The sequence below is a fragment of the Cornus florida genome, unplaced genomic scaffold (genome assembly GCF_030987335.1).
Source record: "Cornus florida cultivar Cherokee Brave unplaced genomic scaffold, ASM3098733v1 CherokeeBrave_3.0.0_Hap2_Chr08, whole genome shotgun sequence".
In the NCBI taxonomy this organism is placed as follows: Eukaryota; Viridiplantae; Streptophyta; class Magnoliopsida; order Cornales; family Cornaceae; genus Cornus; species Cornus florida.
The window spans coordinates 24,531,661-24,545,740 of NW_026775578.1; the positions used below are offsets into that span (position 1 = coordinate 24,531,661).

At 35.4% G+C, this 14,080-nt stretch overlaps 1 protein-coding gene and 1 pseudogene across 1 annotated transcript; one reads left to right on the forward strand and one right to left on the reverse strand.

Moving 5' to 3' along the window:
- Positions 1-7,796, reverse strand: LOC132269891 (cucumisin-like; annotated as a pseudogene).
- Positions 7,797-10,198: 2,402 nt separating this feature from the next.
- LOC132269892 (uncharacterized) lies at positions 10,199-11,668 on the forward strand. Its single transcript, XM_059771119.1, has 3 exons — positions 10,199-10,310; positions 10,422-10,622; positions 11,067-11,668. The coding sequence occupies exons 1-3, from the start codon at positions 10,199-10,201 to the stop codon at positions 11,666-11,668; spliced, it is 915 nt and encodes a 304-aa protein (XP_059627102.1).
- The last annotated feature ends 2,412 nt before the right edge of the window (positions 11,669-14,080 follow it).

Genomic DNA, 14,080 nt, shown 5'->3' on the forward strand with positions numbered 1-14,080 from the left:
TTAATCTTCCAACACTGCAATTGCATCATCAAATGCTGCAAGGGTATCGGCGCCTGAACAACCAGTTGTAGCCCAACATATCTTGTATGCAGCAATACGAGCCGAGGGAACCCCTCCCCGAGCGCGTTGTACCCTTGCCCAAGCCTAATAAGCTTGCGCCACTCACTAAGCGCCCTGCTGCGGTAGATGCACAGTGCGTCCCATGACCATTTGTATCTCTTGGTGATTCAACTTCTTTTTCAAGTATTGATCCTCTGGCATTGTAGTATTTAGCTCTTATAAGTTTACTCAATGTAGTCAAAATTTTAGTGGCAGCTAGCACAAGCAATTAATATATGCATTCATGTAATTTATTTATGGGTATAGTAGTACTTGTTGCAAGTGAAATTTGTTGAGGATTGGCAAGAGCCCTTCTATTTGCTTGGAGGCGGACCAAATCCTGTGTCGTTGAAACTCTGAGATTCAGGCCAAATCCCACTGTCAAACACTCCGACAATGATATCACTTTCAACGTCGACCATTCTTGAAACTCTTTGAGGGAAGCCCATGAAGTGCCATGACTTTGTTGTGTGGAGTTCCATGTTTTCATTAGGAAACACAGACACTACTCCTTCCTTGCCTGCAAAAAAAAATTAAAGCAGAGTTAAGAGAGGTTGGGGAGGACGAGAAACAAATCATTGGATAGATTAAGTAATTAAATGAAATTATAAATTAATCACCCACTTGCAATTTTCTCCTTCTTTTCCTCTGTCAGTGTTGCTACAAACCCTTTAAAGCTCCTCTTGTAGCTATACAGAAAAGATTCTGATGCCCTACTATTGAATATTGCATCCCATTGTAAATATATATGTTAGTTATAGTCCAATGGTATAACCTCTCCTCTGCTGTTGGGGAGGTTGAGGGTTCAAGTTGCACTAGGGGCATGTGGATAATGAGTTTGTATCTTCTTTAACTTCAAAAAAAAAAAAAAATTCTTCTTGGATTTATGCGATTATTATGCATATACTCGGCCATGTGTTAGACAATTAATTTTACATGCCAAAGTTAAATTCAGCTGTTCATGAAACTTGAAATTAAAAGAGAAAAAAAGAAGAAAAGTATTGACAACCATAGTATGTTTTGCCGTGTACCTTGTACTGCATGTAAGAAAGAACTTTGCTTTCTTGTTTTTCTACTTCATGTTTAATAATTTGTGCCAGTAGGATTCAATGCAAATGTGACAAGAAATTGCATTAAGCATGTTCAATTTTATGATTACCGCATTATGGAGCACAAGTTAAGATCATATTGTTTACTGCCTTTTGACATGTTTATATATGGTATATGCTATATGCTACAAACACATATACTCAAGTATATGTAGTGACCTGCCAACAACTTCTTGTAGTATGCTCGCATGTTGGAATGATGCAAAGAGATGACCCTTGGGGCGGTCACCCATGTACATAATGTATTCCTGCAACCATAAAATGATTAGTTATAACAAAGTCTATCAGCATATAATATATATGCCATGACCCATGTTTTTTTTTCTGGATTTTCAACCCAGTGTGTCCTGTGATGACCCGATACGGATCCAGAATGCGGAAGCAAAAGATGAAACAATGGTCTCTAGAGATACAATGCGTCTCTAGGATATTAATGTGACCCTCAATGAGGTCACAGAACTCAAAAGAAAACAATTACAGAAGTGACGCTTCAAAAACGGACAAAAATGAGCGTAGGGGCAAAATGGTCATTTTTAACATAAAAGTGGGTGTCACTGAGTACACCATTGGAAAGACAACAAAAAATTAATCAAGTTCAAAAAAATGTTCACTTAATTTGGAGTCCGGATAAAGAAGATACGGCTAACGGAAGAAAAAGAGCAAAAAGGTCAAAAGGAGCAAACCCTAGAATATCTAATCGGTTACCACACCTTCCTAACCGGTTAGGAGGCCAAAAATCACGACCACAATGTGATACCTCTCGGATTTGAGACACGGGTTGATCAGGCTCAGGCCCAAACTCGAGGGATATCAAACAATTAAGGTATTTTAAATCAAACACGGAATACAAAGTGAAATAAGAAATAAAATTAAATAGCTGGAAGAAACTAAATTAATAAACCTTGAATTATAAATATTTTAAATCCGATAATCCAAACCACCAATCTATACAACTCGGGAATCCTTCTAGAGGACCCCTAATAAAAAGTCTCGAACTGGAAATAAAACATAAAGCTAAACATTGAGAGTGGTCCTACGTAGTCGGTGGAATGGAAGTCTGTATCTGCTCTGCACGATCAACCTCTAATTCTGGAACTGCCGAGAACCTGAAAAATAAAGGAGTGGGTCAGGCCCACATACAAGTCCTGATCTACTATGATCCAAACAGTAATCCAATACGTAGATACATCCTAGAAAGACTCAACAATATCTAGAGTAGTCCATATATGTATATATAGTACACACTATAGGATGCTCGCTAGTCCAATAGGTCTGTCTCAGCCTGAATAGAAAGCAACATGTGAATACGCACCCGAATGTAGGCATGAGTACCTAGACCTACCAGGGAACAACACCTATGTCCAGTTATCCATCCTAGGCGATATACGCGCCCTAACCATGATCCTGAGACTAAAGCTCGTACCATGGCACATATAATAAATATATAAAGTCCGTACTCATCCATCTGTATAGTGGTCTGATATATGTATAACAAATCCATCCTGAAACCATAATAGGTCATTCAATTTATTTGATTGACATGACACAAGTAGGTGATGGACTTAACCTTTATGGTTAATCCATACCTTAATTCAAATTAGGTAGGACTTAGTGTTTTGAACTAATCCATTCCCAATATAGGTAGGTCTTAGTGTTTTGAACTAAGCCATCCCTAATATGACACCGTCCCATACCTGTTCATATACATCCAAATAAGTAGGACTTAAACTATTTATGATTAATCCAACTCATTCCAAATTAGGTAGGATTTTACTGTTTGAACTAATCCATACCTAGTATGTCACCATCCCATACCGGAACATACAATCCTCCAGTTAACATAGTTGACAAAACAATATTAAATAGTCATCAACCACATTCTACAATATGCACAAGATAAGTTAATCTATATACATAAATATTAGACATTCAATACAGAGCCTAAAATCCAACTCCAATAATATAAATTGTTACATAATTTGCACACATTAACATTCTCCAACATAATCCCTGAATTGATACAATTTAGTACAATTTAAGTATCAAATAAACCCAAATTAAGCATAGGGAAACTCAGTTAATTCACAATACTTCAAATACTATAGAAATATGATTTATATGTATATTTAAATCATACACAACAACCTTGCCAAGCTCCGGTATATAAACCTAGCAAATCCCCCAATATAATCCACGAATTGATACAGTTAATAGAAATTTGAGTATCAATTAAACCCAACCCAAGTATAGTTGATTTCTAATTAATTCACCATACTTAACACTGTGGAAAATACAATTTTACCTAATTAAATCATCCATACAACTTGTTAAGTTCCAGTGGATACAACAGTGTACACTAGACTAAGTTTCCCTTAGACTTTGTATTTCTCCCTCAATTAATCCCAGTTTAGATTAATGTTCCTAAAGACTAAGTTTTGGTTTAAAATAGTTCCATATAGTATTTAAAATAATTTAAACGAAGTCCTAATACACTGCACAGTCAAAACCACGCACAAAATCACACAGTAATGCAATTTATGGGCAAGAGCAGGCTCTAAAAAAAATTGAGCTTGCTCATTTATTGGATTGAGCCGGCTCTATGGCTCTAAGAGCCGGCTCCATCCTTTGGGAGCCGGTTCTAAGGGTTACAGAGCTGGCTCTATCCCTTTTTTGGAGCCTGCTCTCACACCCAATGCAAACATGGTGAAGCAATAACTCAATATTTTTCAATATTTTCATAATATTCCATGAAGTCAAAAATTACATAGGATACAAACTACATGTCATTGGCCTTCGGCCTCATCTCATACATGTCAAATACATTGTAAAGAGTGTACTCATATACACATTACATTTATGAAATCGCTATAAGTGGCATTCCAAGCCAACCTTTACAAGAATTAAAAACCTTCAAGTCTATAATCATCCAAGCAATGATGAACATCACGAACCAAGTCTTCGTACCTAAAACAGCCCCCCAGTAACTTCGAAGTGAGTAAACAAGTTTACTCATAGAGAATGAGCATGCATGACTCAATTTTTTTAGAGATTTTTACATTGGCTTGCAATAATTCAAAAGTGTCATGCCACCTAACGTCTATGTCAAAGGTTAGATTCAGGGAGCATCTTAAGTTACCTTAGAACATTTCTAGCGTAATCACATCATGCATGCAATCCCAAACAACATAAGGGCATGCTATACAAAGCAATAAGATATAGATTCTTAAAGTTATCAACTTGAAATCTAAAATGTGAAAACAACTTAATATAACAATTTAGCATAAATGTACTAAACAACATCAAAATTTACCATGATTCATTAAAATCATAAAGCTCAGATGTACTTAACAACATCAAAATCGCCAATAACCAAAACCACAAGTCATAATTAAACATGATTGTCAACTTAGAATTGAATGCGAAATCAAATAGTGAAAAACTTGGACATCAAGCTCGGAATTTTGCCGAGACCTCAATGGTTGTTTCGGGCATTAACTCACTGGGAAGACCACCCTAGTGCACACTATCTCAATTAGGGAGAACTCATACCTCCCGCACTAGAGCCAAACTCTAGCTATGTCACTTGTAACAACAATGTCCCAAGACTCCAAAATAAACCAAATAAGTTCACAATTTATACATAATTTATATAATGCACGAAAACACATTCCATGCACAAGTAGGTTGAAACCATACAATCCATGCCTTAGAGTTTCAATTCTAAAATAGCATACATAATGTGAATTACAAAGTGTGCAATTCATTACACAAGGCAACAATATATTCCAAAAAGAAAATAAGTTCTCATGAATATAATTATAACAATAATGTTATCCAATGCTCAAAACACAACCAAGTGAATACACAATAAGTCCAAGTCCATGATTTGAATATAAAAACAACTTCTAAAACACAAATAGATCCATGGAGCCATTAGATAGATTTTAATTAAACAAAATAATAATTAAATTCTCCAGATTTCAAATCAAATTCAAATAACCTCTAATTAATATATGTTAAACAACATAGCATGCTCATTACATCTATCAAGTCAAAAGTGCGAAATGAGCAAGATATCATCAAATGGAATTTAATTAATTTAAAACAATTAAATCTCTAAATTTCAAAAGTTGTTCAAATTGTCAAGCACTAAGTGATGGTCATACCATATATCAAGTCAAAAATGGAATACGAGCAAAACTCAATTTACTAGAATTTAAATCAAATTAAATTTTTTAAATCTCTAGATTTGAAAATTCATTTAAATCATTCCAATTTAATATATATCAAAGATTAAGCTATGGCCATGTCATATACCAAGACTAAAGTAAATTATATGCAAGTTATGATACATCATTAATTTCTCAATTTAGCAAAAGACATGCATACAACTTATATATCACTACAAAAGCAAGAAATACCCTTAGGTAATAAATTATAACAGCCCCTACCTCACAAGAGGATTGTTCCTCTTGAATCCAAGGCAAATCAACACAAAATGGCAAACCCTTCAAGGGTTATGAAGAGGAGGATGAGGGGAACAAAAAGTATTCCCAAGGTTAAACTTGGAAATCAATGGAAGGCTCTCAAAAATCAAGGTCAAATCGTTAAGGCTCTAAACTTCATCCATAGAGGCTAAGGTTTATGGTGAGGAAGGTAATGACATATTGTGAAAAAAATGTGAGTGGAGGAAATAAAAATCCTCCACTCACTATGTGATCCTACACCATGGTTAACACATATATCTTTGGTCAATTGCACAAAAACCCTCCTTTAAAACCATAATCCCAAAGTAGTCCAAAAATAATTGCAAGACTTAATTGTGAACCTACACTTGTCACAAATCTAAGCTTCCTTCATAGGCTTAATCTTAAGCCTACATTTGTGAACCATCTAAGCAAACAAGTGCATCAATCCTAGGCCAACAAGTAGATGAATCTCCACCCTCCAAATGTCACAAGATGATGGATCCAAGTCACTCAACCCCAATGCCAACAAGTGGCACCAAGAGAATGTGACACTTGTCACATTTTTCAAAAATTGTAAAAGGTCCTTTTCCAAAATATCTTCTAAATTAAATTACAAAATAGTCCGTAAGACGAAAAATAATTACTTTATTTAATTACACTAAAACCCCACAAGTTAAGAATAATTATAATAAAGTATGCATCCATACCCTTTACAAGAAAAGTAAACACTTAACATGCTTTTCTAAAAAAGTAAAAATACACATGGCATGAAATTCAAATATCATGGATGCATGCAAAACCGGAATCAAATCCGAACACAAAAAGTGAGGTTGTGCAAGGAAAAATGATAAACAAGAAAAAGACGAAAAGTGAATAGTGTCCAGAAAAAATAAAAATGTGGAAATGACACGATCCTCAAAAGAAGTTGTCAATTCAAGAAAAAGAGTCTCGGAAATCATTCCAGAGTACTCAAAATGACATCAAGTGATGAAAAACCAAACACAGAAAAGAAAAAATAACAGAAAAAAAATATCCGTAAAAATTTGAGAAAAGAAAAGGAAAGAAAATGACCGGGTCATTACAATATATATGTGTGTGTGTGTATGCGTGTTAGCGTAATGATGCAGGTTCAAATACATATCTTGAGTATCATCATTGAAACTAAGATATACCATAGATAAAACCCTAAGTTGATATTTTAATCAATGTTATGAAAAAAGGATCGAATAGGAGTTTATGAGAACAAAAGAGAAAATTAATGACAAGAAATTAAATAGGCATACACAAAACGAGACAAGGATTTACGTGGTTCGGCTATGCCTACATCCACGGGAAGAAGACAGAACAATATTTCAATATAGAAATAAAGAGATATAAGACAAAGTGGCTCACACCCAAAATCCAATTACACCTAAACTCTCTCACCCACTAACTGATATTACAAACTCACTCAATTGATTTGGGATACTTCAACACCATTGAGGGCAAGGCTATTTATAGCCAAAATGGGACACCAAAATGAGGCTACTTGGTGACCACTCAAACGACTTGCTGGACACACATTCTTGGAGGCCAAGAATAAAACTTGATGAACACATATACTTGGAGGCCAAAAAGATGATGTCATGGGTGATGCAAGCCTCAGATTGAGCCACATGTTCAACAAATCTCCACCTTGGCAAAAATTTAAATGAGCCACTGTATCTCTGCAAAACAAACTGTCTTCTCCACAAAACAAAATTAATTAAGAATTTTAGTTAAGTTTGAGTCATGCATCCTCAAACTTAACCCTCGGGCTCTCATTCTTCAACCAATGCATGTCTTGCGCAGCCACAAGCATACCTCTAATATTTCTGTCAAACTCTAAGTGCTTACCAAAACCATCATCAGAAACTCTAAGTTTGACATCTCTTTCAGCAACCTTCTCCAACCGCCCACAAACCACCGCCTGGTAATGAAAAGTCATCTTCTCACCTTTGTGGAGAATAGGACGTCCTTGACTTTTCCTCGCATCTCTGTTGTGACCAACTACTTGCCTCCTACACATCTTAATGGCACCCGAATAGATTATCTCATTGCCACCAAAATTATTGCAAGTCAATATCACACCTGTCCTCATGGGTCTGCCTCCCTGTAAGGACTACCAGTGGCGGACATAGAGGGGGGCTTAGGTGGGCTTGACCCCCCCACCCCCTACCCAAAAAAAAATATATATATATATTTTTTAGTATAGGTATGTTCAGCCAATGTTTTTTTTTAAAAAAAATTTAATAGTAGTATTAGCCCCCCTTTTAACTCATCCAAAAAAGTCCAATATCTAAGCCACAATTTTAAAACAAAGGCCCAACCAAATAGGCCTAAGCCAAACAAGCCCTAAACCAATCAAAGCAAGAAAACTCCTAAATTCTTAATCTTCGCACAAATCAGAGAGTTCATTCTTTCTCTCTCTCTAAAGTCTAACCCTAGTTCCTCTAAAATTTTCTAACTCTTTAATCTTTCGATCCCCAATTTCCCATTCTTCGTCGCCTAAGATTCACTCATCTTGTAAAGTTTGGCGTTTCGTGACTTTCGTCTCAGAAGACACTCCATTGCAGGTATTTTTTTTTTTTCCTAATTGATACTCTCACACACATGACACATGTCTCTTTTGAGACTTAAACCCCCTTTTGAGAAAGCCAATAGGGTTGTTTTGCAATTGCATGTCTTTGATTAAATCTCATTTGGATTTTTAATATTTATTGCTCTTTGGAATTTATTTATTGAAACAGCAGATGGGTTCGTTGATACTGTTGAATTTTCTGTTCTTTTGTCTTTATTTTGACAATTTGTTGAATAAAGTCTTTGATTTAAGATTCTCTATATAATATATATATAGGCAGAGCCGCAGAGGTTAATGGTTATGAACTGTGGTTTTGGTACTGTGATAGACTGATAGTCTAATAGTTGACTCAATTTGGTCTTTAGTTATAGACCTTTTATATATTTAATATTTTGTGTATTTGACAATTTTGTTGAATAAAATAATTGATTTGAGTTGTTTATGACTTTATCACATGTATATATAGGTAGAAGTATATTGAATTACTGAAATAGACATATAGTGATATACATATTCTGTTCTGTCCTAACCCTTCTCTTGAAAAAATCACGCGGATAGTCCAGAGGAATTAAGAAAAGCCGAGTCTCGGCGAAGTTTCAGCTTGCTCAAATTTCAGGCACCACAAAGGTGAGCTTTACTACTTTAGATTCAACTTTATACATTTTCATATGTGTATATATATATAATTATATTTGTGTAGAGATAAATGTATGAAAGCATATAAACGACCAGCTTATAATTTTTGTATTTGGTGCATATATGTAACTTTTGCCATTGATTAGTAGAGAATAGAATTTGGGTCACTTCATTGTTGATATTTCTAATTTATTACCTGTATTTATTATTGCAATTCATTATTCACTCCTCATGGTTGTTAAATTTGATTTAGGTATTTTTAATTTAACTCATTCTTTAATTTTATTAGGTTAAAAATAATAATGGCTCAACATCAACCGCCAAACAAGAAAGTAAAAAGTATGTCTATTCTCTCATTCTATCAAAAGAAAGGCCAAATGAGCGACGATTATCAATCGAAAAAGGATATACCTAGTGCATCTAACATTGACAATGATCTTAATTCACAACCTCTCGCCCTACCTTAAGTTGTTGAACCCCAGCAACTCTATTCCACTTATATTGAAAGAGATCCCGGGTTACGTATTCAAATACATGAATACCCGGTGAATCAAAAGGATGAGGTTAGACGAACTTATATCAATTTGGAGCCTTATCAACCTAAACTTTCCAATTATCCTAACTCTTGGGAGAGAAGGCAGAATCGGTGATTTAAGTATGAATGGTTCCAACAATTTCCTTGGCTAGAATATTCTTCTTCAAAAGATAAAGCATATTGTTTTCCATGCTTTCTTTTTGAAGAAAGAAATATAATGCGGTGCCGTTCTTCACTTATTGATGATGGATATAAGAATTGGAAGAAAGTTGGTGATGGAGATAATTGTGTATTCTTGAAACACATGGGACTTCAATCTTCACCACATAGAAAATCTACCATGCTTTATGAAAATTTAAATAAATCGGCACAACATATTGATAAAGTGTTGAATGCCTAGTCAAGAGAAGATGTTTTGAAGAATCGAATGCGGCCTAAGGCAACTATTGAAACCATTATCTTCCTAGCATTGCAAGGAATTGGTTTTAGAGGCTATGATGAAAGTTCAAGTTCATTAAATAGAGGGAGTTTTATTGAAGCGTTGAAGTATAAAACAAAAGGAAATGATGAAATCTCAAGTGTTATCTTAGACAATACTCCACAAAACGCCTAATACATTGCTCCATCGATTTAAAAAGAGATTCTTCATATTCTTGCAAATAGAGTGAGAAAAATGATTTGTGATGAATTTGCGGGAGGCAAATATTGTATTCTTGTTGATGAAGCACAGGATGAGTCTAAAATGGAGTAAATGGCTCTTGTATTAAGATATGTTAAGCATGATGGTGTGCTAATGGAATGCTTTTTTGACATTGTGGGAGTTAAAAACACATCAGCAGTGACGCTTAAGGACGCAATATCTGGTATGCTTGCTCGGTTCGATCTTTCAATTCAAAATTTGAGAGGTTAAGGGTACGATGGTGCGAGTAATATGCATGGCGAATGGAATGGTCTACAAGTATTATTTCTTAAAGATTGTCCATTTGCTTATTATGTCCATTGTTTTGCTCATCGATTACAACTAGCACTAGTTGCAGCAGCAAAAGATGAGCGAAAGATTTGGCAATTATTCTCTCACTTGACTTGTATTGTCAATCTTGTTACTTCCTCTCCCAAGCGTGTTGGTGAATTAAAATCTTCTCAAAGGGATGAGATTGCACGTATGTTGAGCACAGGTGAACGTTAATCTGGTAAAGGGGCTAATCAGTTTGGCACCTTGCATCGAGCTGGAGCTACTTGTTGGAGTTCACATTATGATTCTGTTAGGAACTTGATTGATATGTATACTGCATCCTGCACAGTTGTTGAAAGTCTTAGAAAGGGTGGGCAAAATCAACAAATACGTGGGCAAGCTTTAAGTGTTTACAATGCAATGAGAAGTTTTAAATTTATAGTTATCTTGCACCTAATGGATAGCATTATGGGATTCATTGATGCACTTTGTTAGGCCTTGAAACACAAATCTCAAGACATTTTAAATACTTTGAAATTAGTCTCAACAACCAAAACTCTGCTTCAAAAATTTAGACAAGATGATTAGGATATTTTCCTTGCAAATGTGGTGTCATTTTGCATTCAACATAACATTGATATACCTGATTTGACTTCTTGTTATGTAGAGGGTACTAGTCGTCATTATCAGCAACAAAATAATATCATAGTTGAGCACCATTATCATTTTGACATTTTCAACTCTATAATAGATTTACAGCTGATGGAGTTAGACCATAGATTCAACAATGAAGTAGTGGAACTTCTTACTCTTGACTCAGCTTTGGATCCTAGTGATTCTTTTAAATCTTTTAACGTGGAGAATATTTACAATCTTGCTGAGAAATTCTATCATTGGGACTTCACTCATCAAGATCTTAAAGTATTGAAGATTCAGCTAATGCATTATCAACTTGATGTACCTAGTGATCTCGAGTTTCAAAATACTTCTTCTCTTATAGATTTATGTGGGAAACTAGTTGTGAGAAGGAAATCCAAGTGCTACCTTTTGGTTGACAGATTGATCTGTCTTGTGTTGACTCTTCCCGTTTCTACAGCAATTATGGAAAGAGCATTTTCAGGCATGAAACGTATTAAAACAGCGATGCGTAACACGATGGGAGATGAATTTCTTGCTGATTGCATGACCATCAACCTTGAACGGGACCTTGTTTGGAAAATTAACTTGGAATCTATTATCGATGAATTCGAGTCTTTAAAAACTCGATGAACACAACTTAGATAAATATTTTGTAATATTTGATTTCAAATATTTATCTAGATTATGTTATAAAAAAAAAAAATTTTGCTTATGAAATTGTGTTATTAAATTTATGTTCAATACTTGCCCCCCTCCCCATTAACAATTCCTGGATCCGCCCTTGAGGACAACTGCAATTTTGGTTGCCATTTGAAAATGGATTTCATTCTCCCACCATGTTGTGTAGTCCCCTCATAACCCTTTTGAGAACTAGGATTGTAACTCCTCTTTTTAACTCTTCTTTTGCCAAGAGCCGAACGTAGATTTCTGTTAACTATAGAAGACCCTATAGAAGCTCCACCTATTACTGTATTCCCTTGAAGAAGATACAAAATTTTCACCTTGGTGCCCTGTAGCACCACAAGAGAATCCATCACGACCATTATTGCTCCACCTTCTGTTACAACCTTGTAACCTTTGGAGTCTAGCATACCTACTGAAGTAAGATTCATCTTCAGTTTCAGTACATGTCGCACATCTGACAATGTTCTCACCAACCTGATGGCTTCGTGTGTCGCCATACCACCATCAAGCTTGAGAGAGAGTGCATTAAGGCGAGGGTCAAGTTTTACATTTATAAAAGCCACAACTACCTTCACTAAAAATATAGTTAGGGTGAGTAGGGATCGTCCCAAGGGATTGGAGTCGTACTTGGTTGTGGAATCGCAATTAGGGTTAGTAGGTCGAGTGATCAAACAAATGGTTGGTTGGTTGATTAAACTAGAGAGCAACTAAATTAAACTAAATAATTGAATGCAACAAAGGGTAAGTAAGAGAGAGAGAAATCTTGGGGTTTAGAGGTCACTGCCAAGCAATGTTTTTTTACACCTCTAACTAGTGACTAATAAGGGTAATGTGTGTTGCAATATTGGTGTGTGTGTGTGTTTGGTTGATTCAATTAGCAAAGGTGACCAATTAAGCATGCATTGTCTAATCAATATGTGAAAAGCACAATATATCTAGCAATTAAGTATATATTGTCTAAATAGCATGTGAAAAGCACAACATATCTAGCAAGTCATTAATCTTTTCATTAAGCTCATAAGCCAAATACACCACAAGGTTAGAGACATATGTTACTTGCATTCAAAAGTATGGAACATCAAACAACTAGCATGGATTTTCCTCTCATCTAACAACTATGCTACCACTACACTACAATTAGGCTAATGACATGAAATTAAACTAATTAAGCTAAGGAAGAGGCATAATCCATCAAGAAATGAGCATGGACCATCTTGAAAATCACAAGAGCATTCTTTTAAGTACAATATTTTGACAATCTCTAAATCTATAGCATTAATACACATAGACATGCATCAATAACACAAGAAATAGAGGCAAACACATGAACATCTATTCTAGCATACATAGACATATGGATAGAATGAAATGATTAATTGGAAGCATTAAACCACATAAATCATTGAATAAACAAGATCTATATATATATAAGTGTTAAAACGTGTATTACAACACTAATCCCTCAATAATACACAAGATTAAGATATAGAAAGCATGCTTGGGGCTAGCTCTAGCCCCAAGAGGATGTCTAGCCACTCATGGTGATGTTGCTCCAACCCTCAAGGGCTAACTCCATGGAAGAGATTTGCTCCTTGGTTGATGAAAAGTCTCCAATGGTGTCTCTTGCCTCCTCCTCCTCTAAACTTGCTCTCAAAGAGAATAAACCCTAGGATTGTATATATCTCAAAAAGTGCATCATATTCCTTTTATAGGTAGGTCAAGTGACACACAAAATGAGCTGGGGTCGTGCAAAGAATATTCTCTAATGATTGGCTAGAGGATGGATTGAACAAGTTGGAAATTTAAATTTTTCGCACTAGAGGAAGTTCGATCGATCGAACCTTGGACTTGGATCGATTGAACTTGCTGAGATCCATCGAACTGAGGCTGGATCGATCCAACTAGTTGAGCTTTTTGGGAAAAGACAAATCCGAGATATTTTGGGAGATATTTTTAGGAAAAAGACAAAAGTGGTTAGTGGGTGGTACAGCTGTGGATAGGATCAATCATTTGAATAAGGACAAAAGTGTTCGGTCGATGGAAACGTGGTGTTGGATCGATCGAACTTTGGACTTTTTGCTTTGGGTTAAGGCTTGGATCTATCTTGAAGTACTGAGATTGGTCAGTGTTCGATCAATCGAACCTTGAAGTTGGATCGATCGAACTTTGTTGCTTCCCACCTTTGGCTTCATTTGTATTCTTCTTTCTCCACTTTGCTCCTTTCTTTGTTTAATCCCAGAATTACTTCAATTAAGCTCTTATTTGGTTGAGTTAGCTTATTTTCGGGATAAGTGCCTGAAAATGGAAATAATACGAAATCAATCTAAAACGGTAAAGTAAGATAGATAAAGGTACTAG

Coding starts and splice junctions, on each gene's coding strand:
- LOC132269892 (XM_059771119.1), top strand. CDS start 10,199: ATGGCTCTTGTATTAAGATATGTTAAGCATGATGGTGTGCTAATGGAA. Junction 10,311..10,421: donor GCTTAAGGACGCAATATCTG/GTATGCTTGCTC, acceptor TATTTCTTAAAG/ATTGTCCATTTGCTTATTAT. Junction 10,623..11,066: donor TGCACGTATGTTGAGCACAG/GTGAACGTTAAT, acceptor CTTGTTATGTAG/AGGGTACTAGTCGTCATTAT.